General features: G+C 42.7%; 1 protein-coding gene across 1 annotated transcript in view; it reads right to left on the reverse strand.

The window, feature by feature from the left end:
• Window positions 1-481: 481 nt before the first annotated feature.
• DNAJB14 (DnaJ heat shock protein family (Hsp40) member B14) overlaps window positions 482-23,903 on the reverse strand; it is a 63,880-nt gene continuing 40,458 nt past the window's right edge. The window contains exons 3-8 of the mRNA XM_030190740.1: window positions 18,909-19,054; window positions 14,822-15,007; window positions 13,673-13,767; window positions 11,094-11,203; window positions 2,092-2,264; window positions 482-1,627 (exon numbers count right to left, since the gene is read on the reverse strand). Of these exons, the coding sequence (XP_030046600.1) occupies window positions 1,503-1,627; window positions 2,092-2,264; window positions 11,094-11,203; window positions 13,673-13,767; window positions 14,822-15,007; window positions 18,909-19,054 (835 nt within the window). The 3' untranslated portion in view covers window positions 482-1,502. The remainder of the gene's footprint in view (window positions 1,628-2,091; window positions 2,265-11,093; window positions 11,204-13,672; window positions 13,768-14,821; window positions 15,008-18,908; window positions 19,055-23,903) is intronic.

Below are 23,903 nucleotides of genomic sequence, written 5' to 3' on the forward strand. Positions count from 1 at the left end.
GACTCAATTCAAAAGTGAGGTTCTGATTAGAAGAGTTTGAGAACCCCCGAGTAGCAGATAAAATGCTGTTTTAGATATGACAACTTAAAGCCAATACATTTAACTCATGCCACACAGGTTCACAATCCCAACAGTACTGAATCTATTCTAACTCGGGTCATATAATGCAGGTATAATAGTCATCTTGTTGGGGTATGATGACAAGTCATATGGCATCGTGGACTTCACACTTCTGCTCATTTATACAGGTTTGGTTTTTTTTTTAAGAGTAGGAGGGCATGTGATGGAGGAGAGGCCTAGTGGTTAGGGTGGTGGACTTTGGTCCTGGGGAACTGAGGAAGAGGAGTGGCCTAGTGGTTAGGGTGGTGGACTTTGGTCCTGGGGAACTGAGGAACTGAGTTCGATTCCCACTTCAGGCACAGGCAGCTCCTTGTGACTCTGGGCAAGTCACTTAACCCTCCATTGCCGCATTGAGCCTGCCATGAGTGGGAAACTGCGAGGTACAATGTAACAAAAAAAAAAATGTATATTTAAAAGGATTTAGGGCTTCCTCAAATTTGAAATTTAAAAGGCCTAAGTCTTTGGTACTGTTTAATCAGTCTTAAAAGTATGTTCCAAGAATCTGTGCAACAGTTTTCAAACTGCAGTTTTTCAGGCCTGCCCTTCTGTGGAAGTGATGCACTGGAGACTGGGAAAGGGGTCAGCCCCAACTGGTGAAAAGAACAGACTTCAAAATTTCCTGCCCTCAGCCATTAAAAGAACCTAGGTGTGTCATCTGGTGGGGTGGGTGAGAAATTTAAAAAAAAATGGGGGAGAGCGGGTGAGAATTAAATTATGATTCTCCTAAAATAAAATCAGCTAGTGGTGAAAATATTTACATCACAGCTTAGCAATTCTTACAAACAGAATAGCACATTAACTTTGTTCTCCTCCACTTTCCTCATAAAAGTGTCAGATAATCTAGCATCTGACAACACCTAGAGTTGACACTTTTCGGTCTTGTAGCCAATATCCGACTTGCATGGAGTGACACATCCACACTTTTAACCCAGCAGGGAGAAGTTCTCAGTTTGGAGCTCAATTTCTGAGTTTTTAAATAGAAAACACATAGCTCTTATACACAATTACATTTTCCTTCATATATTTACAAACCATTACATTTTCCTTCATATATTTACAAACCAAACGAGCATTAGACAAGAAGTAGTGACGTGGGGAAGCTTTTTCAAGAGGTGATGGCCATTCCCAAAGGAGGAGTCCACATATGCAGCTGAAGTAAGCCTTAAAGATATTTACAATAGTCTTCTTGTAGCCTTTACACTACCTGAAAGTGAATGGGATGATCTTTTCCAGCCACAGGTCTCCGAGGACAGCTGCATAACAGTTTTAGTGTTTGCTTTCTCCTTTGGGAAATGAAGGTTTTTTTTTTTTTTTCTTATCTTACAGTACAAAATGAACCCCATGTACATATTTATAGAGAAAGTGCACGTGCTAGTTGAGGTTCATCCACTCCTATAGAGACTGGTCAGCCGTTCTAACTCCCTACAGTTCTCCATGGGCATGGAATCTGCCTTTCTCTTCAGACGATCATCACGATATACTTTTGCGGCGTACATCAAATCTGTTTCTAAAATGAAGAGGATTGGAAAAAAATCAGGATCGTACACATGCAGTCCAATCCCACTCTCCCACTCCATAAATGCAGGAAAGTACACACATGCCCCAATGCCCGAGGTAACGTTTTACTGCTTTTTCTGAGGTACAAAAGCACTTCTAACAGGACGTTATCTTCCTTTTCTTGGAATATAGGACACTGTATTTTAGGGGTATATGTTTTCACATATTTGTCCATTCTAGTCTTGTGTAAATCAGTTTACAAACGGGATGCTGGGGATCTCTCATCTAAGCAAGTGCCAAGATCCATAATCACTCAGCACAAGAATCCAAGGGGCAGGAATTTACATGAACAAAAGGTTGAAGAAAATTTAGTTTTAAAATGCATTTTGAAATATCTTTCTCTCTAGGGCAAAAAGGAACTTAAACTGAATGGGGTAGGAGCAACAGAAGAGGAAGGTGTGTCATTGGACTTACTCTGCTGTCTCTCTTTCCAACAGTTATTGCGGATATTAGTCACATAATCCTCCTCAACGTTCTTTTCTATCTTCTGTAACAACATGCCAGTGTATTCAGTCTTAAAATCTTTGTTGACGTAGTAAGGAACATGAAGATTTTCTGTCTGCATTTTAATGGTTTGTCCTGTGCCGCTGTCAAGAGAAAACAAAATGTCTCTTCACACAAGTCCTTTAAAATAAAATTCAATAGTCAGTTTTGAAAGGATGCTGGTGGCAGATGTGTTCACTTACTGCTTTCGGAGTGCATGACAGATTAAATGGTCCATGATGGCTGCAGATTTTAAAGCAAAACCTGCCCATGTAATCTCAAGAAGATTCATTCTGAACATCCTGAACACAAGACCTGCTTAGGACTAGAGGCCGACTGAATTTTGATTCGGCATCATAACCGACCCGAAATCTGGGTTCAGGTTTCAACTGAAAATGCCTATGCATTTTCAGCTGAAACCAAAACTCAGTCCACTTCACCCCCCACAATTAGTCCTTCCCGACACTGGCAGGCCTCCCCCCAGGCCCACGTTAGTAAGCCATAGTGGTTTACTGGCCTCTTTAGGAGCAGGAGCAAATCCCACCCACTCATTCCTGCACCATGCCGCTGCTCTAATGGAAATGGCTGCCGAGAATGCCACAAAAGGTCCCGTCAGCCATTTTGTGGTTGGAACCTACCCCCAAAGAAACCACTAGACTACTAGGGCTTCTTAAGATAGGCCCAGGGATGGGGGATGTGGATTTCTTTGGTTGGAGGAGAGGGGGGGGGGCATTTTCATTTATGGTTTTGGGTTCTGTCAAAACCGAGCAGCCAAATTCGGTTTCGGCAGAAACCAAAAATCATGGGTTTGGTTGGGCTTTACTTAGGACTCTCGAGGACCAGTGCTTGGGACCTTCTGTAAAACAGTAACTGCACAATCAGAAAAGTATCATGTCAGTCAGCAAAATGGCTCAGTGGTTAGTGCCCTGCAAAAAAGTCAGAAGGGACCCGGGAGCTATATGCAACCCGGACATCCTTTCTTAGGATTGCCTCCCCTTGGAAAAGAGCTAAATACTTGCCTAACAATTATTATGTCAATTTTGAGTAAGGTGACTCAGGAATAATTTGGAACATCTAAATCTAGACAATCCAAATTATTACTATATTCAGTGGCAATTTATAACATAAGTGCTAAAGGTTATGTGCCCATTGCATGTGTAAATGTTAAAAATAATGGTATTTATATACATATATGCACATATGCAGGTACATACCAAAATCCTACCTAAGCACTATTCTGAAAACACCTGACATGTAAGTTAAAAGGGTATCTGCAAAGGTGCATTCACATGGGTGAAGTATGGGCAGGGCTAGGCTACTACTTACATGTTTAACTTACAGTATTCTGCATCTGTTGTATATATTGCTACCTATGGACACTAACAAGAAAGGCTACACACCCTCTCCTACCCCTAATACTTACACATTATTCTGTAAGTTAAGTTTGCTTCTGTAAGTTATATTTGCTTATACCAGCTCTATAGCTGGCAAAAGAACTCATGCCCATTATGCACACATACACCTGATTAGGCTAGTATTCTATAAAGGAAAGTAGGTGCCCATTTTCCTTTACAGAATAGGCTCCTATCAGGCACCATGTTATAGAACTGCCCTTAATACATATATCTAGCACTGCTGAATATACTAATTGTATGTATGCTTATATACAGAAATAACATATCAGGGCTTCTACATATAAGCTACTTATATGCAAGCCAGAAATCGGTGCTACACATATATTTGGCGTAGACACCCCAGCTTATACTTGTTTTCCTTCACATCCAATTCAAACTTGTAAGCTATATATAGAGGTAACCGAATATCAGCACCTATTTATTGCTCCACCCCCTTAATGCCCTAACCCTGCCCTCTCTTCTTTATGTATAACACTATACATAGGGCTAAATACATACACAGGCCTATATGTAAATACAGATTTGGGGGAGAGGGCACTTTGATATTTGGCATAGAGCCAACTATCCAAGCGCTTTTTGAAAATTAACTTAAATGGCTTCATGTTGGCCAGTTCAGAAAAGGAATTGTATGAAGCCACTGCAATATTTGGTAAAAACTGGGCAAAAAAGAAGGCAATTTTATAACAAGTTGTCTAGGTTTGGAGAAGAAACATGAGTATATATTTTTAGCCTAGTTTCTAAAGCCATAGGTGTCTGACTCTTTATAAAATACTACGGGTAAATCAGCAGAAACTGTGGCTTGTTTGAAGCCGATGACACTTAAGCCTGTTCAGGCGCAGACATAAATGCCTAAAGTACGTACATGCATATTTTATAAAAAACAAAAGTAAAAGTATGACTTCAAATTAAATCAAATATATGCTGGATTTATATAATCAAAAACACACATTCCAGGTAACAAAAGCTCTTCACTGACATCCACAAAAATCCAGCTAAAAACCCAAGTAAATGTTTTGGACAATGAACCTTGGTAGTAACACGCTGTGCTAACACGCTCATGCACAGTGTCTTACAAACTTAAATCGTCACTAGTTCAATGACTGCCACTTTCCTATATTGATTTTAATTGTTAAATAAAACTTTTGAAAATAGTAGACTTGATCAACTATGTAGGCAGGTTGAGCGATGCCCAATATCAGGGGACTTCCTTGAAAAAGAAATTTAGTGAAACATGTGCCGTGTCCGGAGAAGAGTGTCCCTAGACCAAGAGCTTCCACTAAAGATGAGTATAAGTTAGTTGATCGTCTAGTTTTCTGTTGTGTTTGGTTGGTGAGAAAGGCTTCCTGGTTTCTTGTCTGATTCTGCTTGGTGATGGGACATATACTGAAGTGAAGGAGGAGCTGATCGTCTGGTATCACTGCCTTCACCTTTGTAATCTCTATCTCCATCTGCTAGTAGATGGACACAACCCACCAATTCCAGGATTCATCTGCTGCTACTAATGGAAAGAAAATTATCAGCAGGTAAGGCATAATTTTACCTCTGGGTTTCTCTTTCCAACATGCATCACTTTGCACTTGCTCACATTAAACGTCATCTGCCATTTGGATGCCCAGTACCCAGTCTCGTAAGGTCCTCTTCTAATTTAACATCTTTGAATAAACTTTATATCATCAGCAAATTAACTACTACCTCACTAGTTACTCCCAACTCTAGATCATTTTTAAGTATGTTAAAAAGCAGCGGTCCCCGCACAGACCCCTGAAGCCCACTATCCTTCTCCATTGAGAATACTGACCATTTAACCCTACTCTTTGTTTTCTATCTTTTAACCAGTTTTCAATCCACAATAGAACATTACCTCCTATCTTCTCTGGAGTCTTTCATGAGGTACTTTGTCTAATGTCTTTTGAAAATCCAGATACACAATATCAACTGGCTCACCTTTATCCATATTTGTTCACCCCCTTCAAAGAAATGCAGTAGAATGGTGAGGCAAGATTTCCCTTCACTAAATCTATGCTGACTTTGTTTCATTAATCCATGCTTTTGAATATGCTCTGTAATTTTGTTCTTTAAAATAGTCTCTACCATTTTGCCTGGCATCGATGTCAGGCTCACCGGTCTATAGTTTCCCGGATCACCTCTGTAACCTTTTTTAAAAATCAGCGTTACATTGGTCACCCTCCGGTACCACTGTCAGCTTTGAATACCATTTCCAGCACTGGCATCTCTACCAATCTTCCTCGGTGAAGACCAAAGCAAAGAATTAATTTAATCTCTCCGCTATGGCTTTGTCTTACCTGAGTGCCCCTTTTACCCCTCAGTCATCTAGCAGTCCAACTGATTCTTCTGCCGGCTTCTTAATTCTAACATACCTAAAAACATTTTCAAAGTCCCTCTTTGCCTTCCTTATCAGCGCTTTGTATTTGACTTGCCATTTCTTTTGATGTTTCTTATTATTTTCAGTCAGATCCTTCTTCCATTTTCTGAAGGATTTTCTTTTAGCTCTAATAGCTTCCTTCACTTCACTTTTTAACCATGCCGGCTGTCGTTTTGGTCTTCCTTCCTACTTTTTTAATACATGGAATACAACTGGCCTGAGCTTCCAGGATGGTATTTTTGAACAGCATCCAAACCTGATGTAAAGTTTTGACGTTTGCAGCTGCTCCTCTAAGTTTTTTTTTTCCACCATTCTTCTCATGTTATCATAGTCTGAATGGACTGGAGATGGGACTTAGGGAAGTTTAAAATGAACCCTAGTAGCTCTTAACACCAGAATAGTTCTCCAAACAGACTCCTGAGCACTGTCCCTCGACGTGCTCGTCACCAGCCAATTGTCCAGATAGGGGAACACATGGACTCTCAGTCTGCGTAACGACACTGCGACCACTGCAAGACACTGGGAGTTGACGCAAGTGTCCCCAATCAAAATCAAAGATTCTTCCTGTGACTTGGAAGTATTGGGATGTGGGTATAAGCATTCTTTAAGTCCAGAGAGCATAGCCAATCGTGTTCCTGAATCATGGGGAGAAGTTTGCCCATGGAAACCATCCTGAACTTTTTTTTTTTACTTTGTTCAGGTCCCTCAGGTCTAGGACATAGTAACACAGTAGATGACGGCAGAAAAAGACCTGCACGGTCCATCCAGTCTGCCCAACAAGATAAACTCATATGTGCTACTTTTTGTGTATACCCTACTTTGATTTGTACCTGTCCTCTTCAGGGCACAGACCGTATAAGTCTGCCCAGCACTATCCCCGCCTCCCAACCACCAGTCCCGCCTCCCACCACCGGCTCTGGCACAGACCGTATAAGTCTGCTCAGCACTATCCCCGCCTCCCAACCACCATATCTCCCCTGTTTTATTTGGCACAAGAAGTACCTGGAATAGAATCCCCTCCCTTCTTCCCATGGTGGCTCGACCACATGGGCCTCTAGAAGGGCGGAGAGTTCCTCTGCAAGTACCTGCTTGTGCTGAGAGTTGAAGTGAGACGCTCTTGGTAGGCAATCTGGTGGTATTTGACACCAATGCGGGACGTAACCTAGGTGAAGAACCTACCAGTCTGAGGTTACAAGGGGCCACCCTTCCTGGAAAAAATTCAGCCTCACCCCAACCAGCAGGTCATCCGGAATGGTCACTTGTACTGCAGCTATGCTCTGCTGGTGCCAGTCAAAAGATTGTCCCCTGCTTCGACTGGGGAGATGGCTGGACCTTGGGCACACCCTGTTGATGAGAACGAGCACAATGGGACGGAGCCTGCTGAGGCTGGCGAGAAGAAGCGTGCCTATGCCTCTGAGTACTAGGAACCCTGCTAGATGAGGGAGGAAGGTGAAGGAACACGGTGGGAGATAGCAGGAATGGTGTCGGTGTGTTTCTTGATGAGGTCAGCAACCTCCTCCACCTTGTCTCCAAAAAGGCATGTAGCATCTGCCAGTTTCTGCTGGACAGCAGGGTCCAAGTCAGAGCAGCCATGAGAGTCTGCAAATTGCTATACACATACCCTTCTCTTTCCCGATGGCCTCTCTCGATGAGCATATTCAGGCCATGCTCAATGAGCACTTGGCGGGGATTTTACAACAGTGTGCATCAGCGTCTGGGGTGCTTGCACCAGCCATGTGTCTGCTGCCGGAGCATTGGGAGTGGGAGGGAATATTTCAGAGCGTGCATGGGGGAGGGTGTTCCCACAGAGAGAAAAATATGCACAGGGGGAGGAGACTTGGATCAAAGTATCCTGTCTCAAGTGGAGGTTTGTATGTGAGATGGTGCCCAGGGAAAGGAAGGGAAGAGAGGAGATGGTGCCCTCAGAGAGGAGGGGAAGGGAGACAGGAGGAGATGGTGCTCACAGAAGGAAGGGAAAGGGAACAAGAAGGGAGGAGATGGCCATGAATGGAGAGGAAGGAAGGGATGAAAAGTAGATAGATTTGAGAAGGAGGAGGAACAATGGACGAAAAGTTGAATTTGAAAGATGGATATAAGGCAAAGTGAAAAAGGAGAAAAAAAAAAGAAATAGTGAATAGACAGGAAGCCCTGGAAACAGAGTTCAGAGCACACGGAATGAGATAATTTAAAAGATAAAAATCGCCAGACAATAACGGTATGATAAATTATTTTATTTTTAGTTTAGAAATTGAAATGTGTCAGTTTTGAGAATTTACATCTATCATCTATATATTGCATTGTACAGGAGAAAGAGCGAGGGGAGCACTTTATGCAATTAATCGTGCGATTAAAATTTTTTATCAATGTGCAGCCCTAATAATAAGAGTGGCAGGAATGGCTGGATATTAATGAGACACATTCAAACACACTGTCTCTACAAAGGAGACCTAGGTTTAAAAAGCAAAACACACAGATGATTGGTCAAAAGTGAATGTCACATTATATGACAGCCTAAAAGGAAGGCTCATCATTCTATTTCCTTATTTAATCCACCGGGTTCCACTGTTTGCCAAGTATTAATCCACTCATCTTTGTGTATTACCATGCTCCATCAGAGCCTTTGCTGTCAAAAAATCATTATACAATTCTGGCATTTATTTTATTTTCTTACATTTTGTGAGCAGGCAGGTGAAAAGGGATCACGGAAGTCATGAGGAAAGGGGGTGCAGAGAGCAGGGGAACCCCAGCAGGGCAGATTTCATAATCACCACTCCGGCATTCAGAAAGCCGGACTACCGGAGGCTGAAAGGCTAGCAGGGTTAAGGAAGAAGGGGAGGAACTACCATTCCCAGAATCCCTCTCTTCCCCACCTGGCTGTGCAGGAGCTAGGGGAGGAGATAGAAGATTGGGAAATGGTTTCTGAGGAAGGTAATGAGGGCCAGCTGGAGAGGTTGGGGGCGGAGGAAGCTAGGGAGGAGGATAAAATGGAGGTTGCTGAAGGACTAGAGGAGGAGCAGATGGAGATTGGGGCTTGGGCCCAAACGAGAAAAGGTATTTTGAGGGGGTGGCTGGCAGCTCCTTGGAGACAGTGGTGGAAGACCGGAGGAGAGAGGCTGAGGCACTGGGGAAGGTCTCTGCTAAAGAGGGGACAGGTGCTGGCCTCAAGAAAGAGACAGGAGCTGAATACAATGCAAACCCCAGCATGACCAAGTTTATCTGTGCTGTAAGATGAAGCAGGAAAAGCTGTATAAACTGTTTGATACTGGAAAGTGCTGGGGCTACATGATACAGAGCTGCTGGGTTGCCTTTCTGGATATGCTCTGTTCCAAAGAGAAGTAATTTTGGTTAAAAGGAGTGTAGTTATATGGACTGTTTAAAACCTGAATGAGACTGTGGCAGCAAACCTTAACAACCTGGGATTAAGGTGTTTCCCTTTGTGTTTATGCTGAATGGAAGCAAGAAAATAAAGGTTATTTTCTTATAAACGTTTTGCCTTGATTGAGCCTCTGTGGAAACAATAGAGGGAGGAGGAAGTCCTGTGAGCTCTCAGGAGATCTGGCGCTGAGTCCCAGAACAGGCCAAGGTGGTGTGGAGCGAGGCAACAGTCGTGTGAGGAAGGAAGCTAAACAGGGTCGAGCCTGGCTGGGCCTTGGAAGGGGGACCCAGCTACAATTTGTACCCCGCGCTTTCCCACTCATGGCAGGCTCAATGCGGCTTACATGGGGCAATGGAGGGTTAAGTGACTTGCCCAGAGTCACAAGGAGCTGCCTGTGCCTGAAGTGGGAATCGAACTCAGTTCCCCAGGACCAGAGTCCACCACCCTAACCACTAGGCCACTCCTCCATGTGTTACAAAATACATAGTATTTTTTAATAAACCTCCTAGATTTGCTTTTTCGCCAGGTAAAAATTTGGGAAATTTATTGACCACTTCCTAGTATTGAATCAGTGATGTTGGGACTGTAATTGTGCAAAATGGATGCTATTACTTTCTTGTATTTAACTTTGGGGTCTCCCTGAGGAAGCATTGGCAAAACGTGGTCTATGTTGGGGACCAGGAATCTCCTTCCTTTCTATGAAGTCTTTCCAATTTCTAGCATCCAACTGGCAAAGATGTTACTTCTTGAGATGTGAATTTTAAAGTTTATTTTGCAATGATTATAATTAAATGAGATGTGACTGTAGCCATCTCTATTATTATGAGCACAATTTCAAACATTTATATATAGTTTTTTGAATTTTGATTGTACCTGTAAGGAGGGAGTTTTGTTATTTTTCATACTGCATAATTTTCTCCCTGTAATTATTTCTATTTCCCCTTTTTTTGTGTGGTTTGTCAATAGAAAAAAAAGCAATGTTGCTTACCTGTAATAGGTGTCTTCCACAGATGAAAAGACCGATAAGGCAGATAATCCCTTCTAGCTTTCAAGCTAACTGAGATGCTGCAGAGACTGCTGTGTACAGGAAGGCTATTCTTAATCAAAACATTACACTAAGTTCTGAACTCTGGTAGAGCAATTCCATCCTGGTACCAATGGATGACGTCACCCACATGTGCCTCATCAATCCTGCTGTCTAAGAAAAACATCTGTTACAGGTGAGAAATATTGCTTTATAAAATTGAACAGGTATGCATGCTGGTAAGACTATACATTTCTATGTGATCAATGTATAGTCATTTTGGGGTGTGGCATTTGGATGGAACTGGGATGGAGCTGCAAGGTATCTGCTACTTTATAAAATATGCATGCACACATAGCTTCACCTGCTTCACAGAAACTTGTGCACCCCTAGAAATCTAGGCTGCCTGCATAAAAAAAGAGCATTTTTCTATTTCTTATGGATGTCCAGCTATAAAACTATTCCCCCCTGCCAAAAGTCTGGCTGCATTCACATGAACACGGTGACACTGCTTTTCTCGTTTCTGACACTTCCTTTTCCCTCCCGTCCCAAACCATAAATCTTATAATAAGGAGAAGGAGCTTACAAGTTATCATCTTTCTGCTTTATATGAGCAATAGCAATACAGGATTTGTGAGAACAGAGCTTAGAAACATGAAAGGGAGGGGGAGAGAGAAGAAGAGAGAGAGACAATTCACTTTCAACTGTAAAGTGGATTTGAAGGGCACTACTTACGATCTGGGATATAAACTGTAGGGTGGGTTAGACATCATCAGCTGGCTTAATAGAGAGACAACTATCAATACGAATATGGGCATCAACTGGATGAACATGGAGAAGCCTCCCTGTGGAGTGTAATAGAGCAATGAGAAATGTAAAACAAATTACCTAATACATTACCAATAATGAAGTACATAGTTACTGAGCCCTGAAGTTGAGCCTAGGAGGCCAGGAACTGAAAGGTAACAAAGACCTGTAAACCTTCAGAACACTGACCTACTTTTAAGGCACAGTACTGCAAGCACTTTTAACACTCATGGACTGGCACTTCCCGATTGCTGTTCTCATGCATCACAAGATCAGATGTGTTGCCACAAGCATTAACAAGTTTGTGAAGTGCAAATTTACAAGTTTGACAACACAATGGTGCAACTTCCCTTCCTTCATTTTCAGCTCTAGGTACATCTCGGTTTTGGGCTCAGTGTGGAGGTATTGACTGAGGGTTGGTATGATGGCAGGGGGTATGCAGCTGGTATGGAAATGTATTTGGAGAGTGTAGGTTGCGTATGAAGGAAGGGCGGTGGATTGTGCGTGTGTATTTTATAGGGGAGTAAGAGGGGGGAGGCTGGGCTTCCTTCCTTGGCCTCATGCAATACAAAAAGGTCCTAGGGCAGTTCCCTCCTCCTCCCTCCAGCAGTCAAGGTTGAAAAAAAAGGAAAAAATGCTCCCCTCATTGCCCCCATAATCTTCCTTTTCTCTAGCAGCTGAAAATTTGAAAAAGGAAACCACCTCCCTTACGGTCTTTCTCTTCCTCCTGCAGCCAATAATAAAAAAAAAAAACAAAAGGAAAGGAAAAGCCATTCCCCAGCCTGGTAAGAGATGGGGAAAAAAAAGAAGAATGCCTACAGCCTTCATATCTCCCTCCCACAGTATAAAACTTTATTTTTAAGTCATCAACTGAAAAAAATAAAAAAGAGTGGAGAAGTGGCCTAGTGGTTAGGGTGGTGGACTTTGGTCCTGAGGAACTGAGTTCGATTCCCGGCACACAGACAGCTCCTTGTGACTCTGGGCAAGTCACTTAACCCTCCATTGCCCCATGTAAGCCGCATTGAGCCCGCCATGAGTGGGAAAGCGCGGGGTACAAATGTAACAAAAAAAAAGTGGGGGGGGGGGATTCTTCCTGTTCTCTCCCTCTGTACCTTTAAGCAAATGGGAAAAAATAACCCCAAGCTCCTCCCCCTCCCTTTGTCTCTAGTCACTTTTTACAAAAAAGCTGGAGATTCTCCTCCTTCTGGGGGGGGGGGGGGGGGGGGGGGAGGTTGACCTGAAAATTCACAGGGTGAAGGAAGAGAAAGAAGTGTGCTGATGGTAGGAGAGAGAGGGACAGATGCTGTGTCGGAGTCTCTGCTAGTATATACATATATAATGACAGGAGGGTACAGGACTAAAGGCTTGCCTAGGATATCTAAGATCCTTGCACTATTTCTGCCAGTGTAAATGATAGTTGCAGAATAAAATGAAGAGAAAACACACCATGAGTTTAGGGAAGCAAAAACATTTGAAAAAAAAAAAAAAAAAAAAAAAAAAATCACAGCTATTTTCAAAGCAGTGCACGTTGGTACAAAGTCCATAGCTTAATTTTCCCTGAAAGCTGCCCTGGAAAAAGTATCCACAGAGATAGATATGCACCTTCATTTTCTGTGCATACTTGTTTTTTAAACAAAGCTAGAGTTACTATTGCTATTCCCTGTCTGCTCATTTTGAGCATGTATATCGATTTGAAGAGAATGCAGTGGAAGAAAGGTTCCATCTACTATAATAAAACTCACCCTCAATGTTCTGAGGACACTGACGTCAGTGAAGCCAAGCTCTGACTTCCTTCAAAAAGGTTCGAAGGTTCATGGTGGTGAAGCCACCAAAATTGCTCTGGGCCCCGCCCTAGAGGGCGGAGCAATGGCAGAACGAAGGGGTTGGCAGGGAGGGGCGGCAAATCGCTCCGGGCCCCGCCCTCACGTCAAACGTCATGACGTTGGAGCAGAGCAATGCAGAACAACGAAGGAGTTGGCCAGGGAGGGAGGGAGGTGCGTGTTGGCGACGAAAACCTTGCTAGCGTCCATTTCATTTGCTCTGAAACGGGCTTCTTTTACTAGTTTTGTAATAAAGCATTAAAAATTCTCCACACATTACTAATGATTTTTCAAACATTACAAAAAAAAAAAAACACCTGATAACTGAAAGGTTATACAGGTTTATCTGAAATAGTGCCAACAGTCAAATACCAGAAAATAGAGCCATGAGCTGGAGGAGCTCAACAAGGTTGAAAAAATGTTTGACTGCTCCAACAGTGCTAAGAGAAACCCTAAAAACAACCATTGACCTCACACTCTACATCCACACAAAAGTACAATTTCTGGAAATTCTCCCACTGTTTTCAAGTTTTCCATATCAGACCTTCAGAAGAAAAACTATTTTCTTAAAAAAAGGTTTCCCCATTTACTTCTAACACCTGCACTTTGTTACGTCTTGACATGATAAACCCCCAGACCACTCTCTGTCTAAAGGAGACAGCAGTTTTACAGAGCACATGTACTCACATCTCCCCTCTCCTCTTGTCGCTCGTGGCTGCTGTGAGGGTGCTGATGGTAGTAACTGTACCTGGCCCGTCCATTAGAAAATGAATGCACGTTACCTGTGGGAGCAAAAGCAGCACCTGTTGCAAGTCTGTAATGTACATTCAAGAATGACAAGCACAAGAGAGTCTGATGTTCTCAGACTTCATTACCAGTTTAAAACTTAGGATAATTATCATGGCAGATACCATGTTTACATTTTATCAAGGTGTTTTTCATTGTAACACTGTTGAATTCTATGCAAAGCATTTAATAAATCAATAAAAGGGCCATGTGGTTAAAAAAAAAAAAAAACCTGATATATCAAATTAAGATCTGCTAGGTTTTTGTTCATTTCACTTTTGGATGTTTGTGTACAATGTAAAAGAAAATATCGAACACTTTATGAGGAGATTGTGTTTATCCACTGTGACCAAGTTTCAGCAGTCACATCACAGGATGGATAGTCTTGATAGTACTAATAACAGCTTTGGGAAGCTAATATAATTGGACATGACAGTTTTAAATTTGTTTTGGGCAAATGGTTCGCTTACATCTGGTTTCACTGCACTGATTTCTTTTGCTGTGCTTCAGTGCACTCTGCATAGAAGATGAGCTATGTACTGGTTGCAACACGTTTTGGACAAATGACCACTCCCACGCATGTAGAACTCATGGGTGTGCATATTTAACTGCTTTTATTTATAAATATCCTTCCTGCACTCATAATGAAAGAAAACATACATTATTATACACATCTATATCTACTTACCTAACCTACAGATACCTACACATGTACACCCCCACCTCCCACCCCCAGTGTTCCCAGGCAGGAATCAAAGGGGGAAGATGAGGCAGGTAAAGGGGGAAGAGGTAGACAGGAGGCCATAAGAGTGTATAAAAGGGCATCAGCAAAGAGTGTTAGTGAGAACACATTTTTAGAGTAAAATATTGTACTGGCCATGCCCCCTTATCATTCCCAACAGCCAGTCCAAGACTGAAAGAAATCTGGCTATCAACCCGTGTCTAATGGACAGAAAAGTCCAGCACTCCCAGTCCAAGCATATCTCAAGCTGAAAAAATGACTTCCGTTGGCAGTTCTCATATCCAAATGCTTTAAAAAAGAGACAATACCTGAGGGAAAGCCTCCTCCAAAGAACATATTGAAGAGGTCCTCCGGAGTTATGTCTGCTTCAAATCCACGGTGGAAATCAAAGCCGCCATTGCTCTGGTTGCTGTTCACATGCTCCTCACTGCCAGTCATATCATAGAGCTTCCGCTTCTCTGGATTACTCAGTACAGCATAAGCATTTCCAATCTCTGAAGTCAATGAGAGTATGTCATGACAGCACCAGTGCAGAAAATCAGCTTCACAGCAGACGAAGATCATCCTTCCCCTCCTCCACTCCCCCTCACCCCCTCCAACTCAATGACATTTCTGCAGGCCGAGTCACTGGGCAACTGGGAACCCAGAAAATACCTCGTCACATCTAGGTACTAAAATGAAAAGGCAAAACATTTAAGAATCCCCCCGACATCCAAGAGTGTTATACTGTTTTTTGAGCCAAGCCAAGCCCTAGGCAACGCAGCCGGTTCTGGGCAGCATCATGTCGAAGGACATCCTGGAACTAGAGGGAGCTTAAAATAAAGAACTCTCTCTGGGCAAAAAAAAGGATGCACCAAAGAAACAAGATTGCTTTACTAAGGTGCTTAGAAGAAATATTCTTATAGGGTGAGGAATATTTGTCTATATTAATGGAAGGGTTCTTTCAGGGACAGTTGAGCTCTACGAGGTGGCCTGGGCTCACCATTACCAAGAACTTATATAAAACATCCCTTTTTATCTATCCTTCCCTGCAAGCCATTAATCTTCCCATCAGGTACCTTCTAAGTACTGAATTTAATATATGAAGATCAGGAGAGATGTGAAAAATTTGAAACTCAGGCTATCAGTCAGATACTACAGGGACCACCTATGAACGATGGGGTGGGCCACAGCTCCTGCAGAGTTGAATGGTCATGCTTTTCTGTGACTTGCAAAGCACTCATACATGGTCCACAAGTAGAAGAGTAGCCTAATGGTTAGAGCAGCAGGATGAGAACCAGGGAAGCCTGGTTCAAATCCCATTGTGGCACCTTGTGATCTTGGACAAGTTACTTACCCTTCACTGTCTCAAGTACAAACTTAGGGGTCCTTTTAAAGCTTTGGTAAGCATGTATTAGTGCTTACCGCAGCAAAACATGGCATATGTGGGGCACACTGAGGTCCTGTGGTAATTTCAGGATGCGCATGTGCTAAAAAAAATAAAATCTATTTTTCTGTGGTGGGGCATGACTGAGGCAAAAAGTGGGCATGCTCTGGGCTACTAGTGTAGCTTTATTGCCATGTGCTAACTGATTAGTATGTGAGCCCTTACCTACAAAATGGATGGCAGTAAGGGCTCAGAGCTAATCTGTTATAATGGCCATGTGCTAATAGCAAAGTTAGTGTGTGACCATTAATATAAAAAAATAAGGAAATTTGCCATTTTACCCCAGATGTAAAAATGGCCTTAAAGTGCACAGGAAAGGCCCATGTAAGGGTGTGCTAAGGTCACTTTTTACAGCTGTTAAAAGCGCCCCTTAGATTGTAATTCATCCGGGGACAGGAAAATACTCACTGTACTTGAATGCAACTCACCTTGAGCTATAACTGAAAAAGGCAATGCTAAATCCAAAATCCCCTCCCTTTCCTGTCTAGCACTCTCTGGTACAGGCTGAAAGCATTGACTCAGAACTCTGCATCTTAAATGTGTGTCAGTAATCCTACTAAGCACTGGACTTCAAAATCTAGCATGGAAACCTGATCCGTACTTCCCCAATGGCAATGCAGAGTGTGAGCACCCTATTCCCCCCAACCATTTCTCAGCTCTGAGCATCATAAACATCCAACACAAAATCAAAGCTCCCCAAATAAACGACCAAGTAGGCATCTAAATGTTTTCATAAATCTACACAATTTTTATGGATCTTTTCATTATTTATTCCTTTAAGAGTCTGAACCAAGGTTTGTTAAAAAATAAAACTGCAGAAAAATATGTATTTCAGGTCATTAATTTAAAAAAAAAAATTATATATATAAGTTCCCTTTAAAATTCAACTTTTACACCCAGGAGTTCATGTCTTTGAACTGGCCACGGTCAGCGAACAAGTACTGCTCTACTCTGTACATGTGGGTCTCATTTGGTTAAAGCAGTGCAGGAATTCCAGTGCTAGCGTTATGAGACACGAGACTAACACCAGAGCTCCTACATCATGTGGCTTAAACCTAATGACAGCTGTGCGTGCAGAGATAGAAAAGTGCTTGTGTCTTCAGCAGCAACAATAGCACGGAGAAGTGGGAAAAAAAGAGAGAGAGAGACTGAGACTGGTGGGGATCTAGGCCATGATAGAACAACGGGCAGATTCCGCAGGCTCAACTGTCAGGGGTCACTCATGATTGTTGGAAATTGGTGAAGGGGTGCTGCCTTCTGCCAACACATTGCAATGCCATGTTAATGGCCAAATTTATCAAAAACTTTCTTTTCCCTAGACATAGAACTGGAAAACAGTTTTAGCAAATCAGGCCCTAATGGAGTTGTGGTACACATGGGGGGGGGGGGGGGGGGGGGGGGTTAGGGTTATGACAGAGGTTCTTAGCAGCTGGCTCCTAAATTCTAATGCAATTTGTCAAGGCCTGTATATGGACAACTGAAACACAATTACTTAAAAAAAAAATTCCAGTAACAGATATACAAAGCATGAAACAAGGTCTCAACTTACTATGGGACCCTTTTGCCAAGGTGCCACAAGCACTAGTGTGCGCTTACTACACCTTAAAATGGCTTACCATGGGACATGCTCAGGCATCGTGTTGCACAGACAGACATTTCACTCGTTCCCGCCCATCCCAATGGAATCTAATTCATACCCACCTATACCCACTAAGATCCATTCCATCTCCACCCATCATTCCTGAAATTAATCACCTCCATCCATCCCCCTCCCCATACCAACCGTTCCATCTCCACCCATCATCCCCTTAATTAATCTCCTCCATCCATCCCCCTATACCCACAGGAGTTTACATTTTTACTAGCTTGCAGCCCTGTTTCCTCCCAACCCTAACAGCTTCCTGTGTTTTTTTTGGATGGTATTCACTACTCAAAACAATGAGTATTCCGAGCCTCAGTCTGGTGGTCCAACTGTTTCTCTGAGCATTCCAAGCCTCATTCTGGTGCTCCAACCGCCTCTCTATACGTTCTAAGCCTCATTTTGATGCTCCAATTGCCTCTTTCAATGCATTCCAAGTCTCATTCTGGAGTCACAAGAGATTTTGACTACACTCCCACAGGAATCCCATGTCAACTTCTTCCATTCCTGTGCAGCTATTTCCAAGTCTGCACAAGCTAACCGCATGCTAGAAATGATTTGTAGTAGTAATCAATTAGCACAGCTATATTACTGCACACCAAGCACGTGAGCCCTTACTGCCTACAAAATAAGTGCTCATGCGCTAATTTGTTTTAAAGGCTGCATGCTAATGGCAACATTAGCGCATGGACATTAATTTAAAAAAAAAAAAAAGGAAAAATTCGGCCATTTTAGTGCTATGGTAAAAATGAATTTAGTGTGCAGGGAAAAACCTATGTAAGGGCGCAAAGGCCACTTTTTATCACCCAATGGTCTGTGAACCACACAGAAATGCAAAATGTGGTAATCCTGAATCTCTGAAGCAGTGAGTTGCGAAATGCTGATCACTGCCAGTGGGACCATAATTGTTTCAAAAAGATTTTGAAGTTCAGTACTGTTTTTTTGAAAATACATCCTGTTTTCCACTTAACATAGTTTTTTTATATTTATTAAAATTGAATTTGTTTTCTGGAAGGCTTTTTGAGCCTGTGATGTGAATTTTCTCAATGTCAATGTTTAAGGATCATTGGAGGACTCTGAGTGTTTTTTTCATTCCTTGATGAAAAGTGTTTTGAGACCTTGTTTCATCTTTGTATACTTGTATTACTGGAGTTTTTTTTTTTTTTAAAGTAATTTTATGTTTGATTTCACACTCCAGTTCTCCTTTTTTTTTGTGGATATGGACAACTGAAAACCAGCAAGGCACAGCCTCAAGTGGCACTGAAAATGGGAAGCTGTCTGGAAGTCCAGAAGTGTGAAGTATCTGCTCTCAGAAATCCTCTGACTTTACTTTTAAATGCTTCTGTTGCCCCAGGAGCATGGTTTTTATCTGGATGAAACTTCAAGGCAAGTTTTCGATAAGCTTTCTTTAAGTCTTCTTCGCCGGCATCTTTGCTGACCCCAAGTACTTCGTAGTAAGTTTTACACTTCTTTATACTGTAAACAAGAAAAAAAAAAATGAGAGAACAGGTTTTAGGAGCAAACAGACCTTATTTCATGCTTTCAAAAGAAATTATCCCCTCACGCGCATTTCTGCAACACCCAGTGCTTGAAGCAGCTGCAGTTATAACCTCACAAACGAAGGCATGTGGATGGCATGGAGCATCAGCTGAAAACCCTAACCTGCTTGCTGGACTGACTAAATGGTTCATTTTGGTCTTTGCAATCATCTACTATGTTATTACGTTAAGGAGGGTTAAAAAATGCCCCTGACAATTTCTGCAGAAGATTTTTGCCTGTAGGAATATCCATATAAACGTAAGTAGTACATTTAAATCTTCTTGAAGGGGTGAAAGGGCACAGGCATAGCTGCATCAAGTTATTTTTCACCTGGAAAAAAAACCCTTCTCTGCTTCTGAGAGTGTCAAAAGCTGCCCTTTCCATGCTTACAAACCCACTTAAAAAAATAACACATTAGTACCCTGATGATGAAAGGTAAATGCAAGCACTAGAAGCTACTAGAACCGGACTAACACCCACATTTATCAGCGCGGCATGATCGGAGGAGTCTAGAACGAGTGAACCAGGGAATACCGCAGAGCTCATTTTGTCCAATGGAAAAGTAACCTACTCTCCTTTTTCAGTGTACAATAGGATTTTTTTTTTTAATTCTTTACTGAAAATGTTAACTACAAACCACCACCAAACTCAACATAATAAAAAAAAAAACAACAAATAAACAACAGCATCAAATTTAACAAAATTAAGGAGTTATTATATCAAGACTCAGTAATATATTAATCCAAGGTACACCAAATCGACACAGTCTCGGCTTAAACCTCTTTGCCACTGTTGATACAAGTTTATGCATGTTACATACCATATTCCACCAGGTGGAGGAATCCAACACAGTACTGTATTTCTAGTGAAGCAGAATTACTTTTAATGCAACAGAAATCTAAATAGTAGTTGTGCGTCTTCCTTTGAGAGAGAAGACTGTAGTCCCACTGCCCTTCAGATTACAATATGGTATTTTAACTCCTCTTGCAGTTGAAAGATAGTATGGCATCTTATGTGTATTGTCTCCCAAAAGGATTTCAAATTGGGACATAAAGCAGCATGTAGAAAAGTGTGCCAATCTCTTAGACATGACCAGTTGGGGGCATTAGTATTCTTTGTAATCTGAGTCACTTTCACCGGCATCCATATGGCTCTGTTATTTTTATTTATAGCCCACTAAAACCGGCAAAGCAGGTCATAGCGGATTACATAATCAAGAGACTAGATCAAGGATCTAGGATATAACATAGTATTACAAAATCAAAATGAGTACCAACTTATCGCTTGGTCAAAGACATCCTACAAAATAAAATTGCTTTTAATCCCTTTTTAAAATATTAATACTGGACCTAAGTTTTATATCTCATGGGAGAGAAGACCAAAAAGTAGCTGACATATTCGAGGCATTAGAACTACCCAATCTCCTCTATGGCAACTAGCCCCTGGAATGAGGCCCCACCAGAACCATCTAGGCTCCTTCACTAGCCAAGGAGCCAGCTACTGCCTGCAGACTTGCTAAACCAGTTGGGCCAAGCTCAGGAGCTAAACAAAAAGGGCTATGGGCCCCCAAAGGCCCGTCTGCTGCCTGCAGGGCTGGGCCAGCCGCATCCTGCAGGGCTTGCCCAATCAGTTAGGCAAAGAAAAAAAAAAGACTAGGGACCCCAGGCAGACCTGGGGTGGGAGGAAGAGATATGCTCCTCACCCTTCCAAGCTGCAGGTTCTCCTGCTGCAAAAAAAGCAGGAGAGGAAAGGGTTAAAAAACCCAAAATGGCTGCTGTACCTGCTGAAGGTTATGGGACCATGGGTCCTGACTCTTCAGTGCAGGAAGAGCAGCTAACAGCTCCAGTAGCCCCCCCTCTCCGACTCCCTCCCCCGGCAGACACATGCAGACCTGCCTCATTTCACAAGCCGTCTTCAGCCACTGCCCTGCTCTCATGCAGTGTGCTCCGTTTTTTTTTTTCTTTAGGCAAATGAGGCCCCCACTTTTTTTTCCACACAAGTGCCTGGGAGTTGCAGAGGGAGCCCAGTGAAGAAACGTCAAAATAGGGCATACAGGCTATAAGGGGGGGGGGGGGGGGGGGCGGCATGGGGACCTGCAGGACCAAGCCAAACACCTCGCCCAGGCTCCATGTTCAACCACGACTAATCCAGGATCTGGGTAATCTGGGAGCAGCTGTTAGGCTCAAACTCCATTTGCGTCTGCAGCCAACAGAGAAGAAAGCTAGGCCAGAAACCAGGAGCACAAATCTGAACAAACTACCATCTGATAGAGGCAGAGAAAAATACTGGAACTTTCCCAGTGCACCAGCAGGTTATACCAATGAGTTCACTGGAAAAAAAAAGCCTAGCTTTTTCTCTACCATCTGCTGGTAGGAGGGGATAACACCCACATGTTCAGAACAGTGCAGCCTAGACAGCAAGGAAACAATCATAACAAATACTCTAAAATCTATTTAAAATAGTTGCTCCTAATGGAAACAGTCTGAAATCTGTGCTACTTGCCTGAACCATTTCAAACCACAAACAATTCATAGCACTGTCATGTGTCAATCTCAATTGCAGATCAAAATACATTGTACTTTTGTCAGTTATGTACAGTAAACAGCAGATACCACAAGGGAAAATTTTCCAAACACGGAACCTTACTGTCCATGAAATGTGGTAGTGGTGGCGGCCTTGTGACTACCACGAGGCAGAAATGGAAGAACAGAATTCAATAGCCTGAACAGATGCCCAGGGGACTGTAATCGCATTAACTTTTTCTAATGCCTTTCAGTAAAGAACAAGCATGAGGTTTATGAACTGGAGACCATCCTTTCTTGGCTTTTTGGCAAAATCAACTGGAAATATGTACTTTAGCTATGTTTGTTACATCAACGAGGATTAAACCTACTATTACAAAAAATAAAATAAAATAAATAAATAAATATAAAAATACATCTAAATTAAAAATGAGAGAAAATCAAGTCAAAAATCAGAAGGTCACAGACCGCTATCTAAAACATTAAAAAAAAAAAAAAAAAAAAAGTCTTGCTATGCTCAGAAATGAAAACACTGCTCAAAATGTCTGATTTTTCAGCAAATTTCTATACATGTGGCTTTCAACATTCAGTCACTTCATTTTCCACTCTCCTATCCCCTAGGTTCTAAACCCATTTAGGAGGAAAACATGCAAAGCACACGAGGGCCTGTTTTACTAGTAAGGTACTAAACCAGAACCTAAGGGACAGCTGTGTCCATCAACCAGCAGGTGGAGATAGACAACTGAAAACTGAGTTGAGACAGATCTCTCTTGGCAAGCTCTCAGTATTTACGTAGACAAGCAGTAAGGAGAAACTCAGACTCATAGGAGCCAGCTTTTCAAAATGATTGGGGGTGCTTAAGTTTTTTTTTTTTTTACAGGTAGTGCATCTGTCCCCCTCCCCTTGCCCCCCCTCTCCTCAGAGTTCCAGACCCCAATCCCTCCCTCCCTCCGACTCGAGTTCCAGCCCGACCTCTTCTCCCACAACAGTCCTTCGCCTGCCCCTCGCCTTCCTGCATTCCACCCATAACTTAAAAGTCATCTTACCGGCGTCCCAGCAGCAGTGAAAGGCAAGCACGAGCAGGCTCTCGACTTTGCCTCTGGTCCTGCCCTCATTTCCCATTTCCGCAAGGGCGGGACCAGAGGCAGAGCTGAGAGCAACGAGAAGGGAAGGCAGGCTGAAGCGCCGACTCGCCGATACTGCTCGCCTTTTAATACTGCTGCCGCCGGGACCCCGATAAGGTGACTTATGTTATGGGCGGCATGCAGGAAGGCGAGGGGCAGGCGAAGGACTGTTGTGGGAGTGGGAGAAGAGGTCGGGCAACGAGCTGGCTCCTGGGGAACTTCCGGTTCTGGCGGGGAAATATTGGGGGTGCTCGAGCACCCACAGCACCCAAGGAGTCGGCGTCAATGCTCAGGCTAAAAACGTTTGTTACATTTATATCCCACATTTTCCCACCTATTTGTAGGACCTTAAACAACTCGCCAACCTAACACTAACCAGACGAGAAAACGGGTGGACCTCTCATCTCTGCACAGCTTGTAAAGAACACGAGATATGCAGGAAGCACCAAGCAAGGTGACAAATCGTTATTTGACCCATTACTTCACACTGAATAAACATCTCAGAAACCTTGGACAGGCCTCTGAATAGGACTAATAGAAAGCAAATTACCAGTACAGCCTAATTTCTCCTATAAAGTACCACATACAATGAGTTTATCTTGTTGGACAGACTGGATGGACCATACAGGTCTTTACCTGCTGTCATATACTATGTTACTATATTATGTAGCTTCCCACTATTCCAGAACTTGTGGAATGTTCAAAAGCAATTACTAGAGTGGGTGGGATCTACAGTGGGGGAAATAAGTATTTGATCCCTTGCTGATTTTGTAAGTTTGCCCACTAACAAAGACATGAGCAGCCCATAATTGAAGGGTAGGTTATTGGTAACAGTGAGAGATAGCACATCACAAATTAAATCCGGAAAATCACATTGTGGAAAGTATATGAATTTATTTGCATTCTGCAGAGGGAAATAAGTATTTGATCCCCCACCAACCAGTAAGAGATCTGGCCCCTACAGACCAGGTAGATGCTCCAAATCAACTCGTTACCTGCATGACAGACAGCTGTCGGCAATGGTCACCTGTATGAAAGACACCTGTCCACAGACTCAGTGAATCAGTCAGACTCTAACCTCTACAAAATGGCCAAGAGCAAGGAGCTGTCTAAGGATGTCAGGGACAAGATCATACACCT

Source organism: Microcaecilia unicolor, chromosome 2, assembly GCF_901765095.1.
Source record: "Microcaecilia unicolor chromosome 2, aMicUni1.1, whole genome shotgun sequence".
Classification (NCBI taxonomy): Eukaryota; Metazoa; Chordata; class Amphibia; order Gymnophiona; family Siphonopidae; genus Microcaecilia; species Microcaecilia unicolor.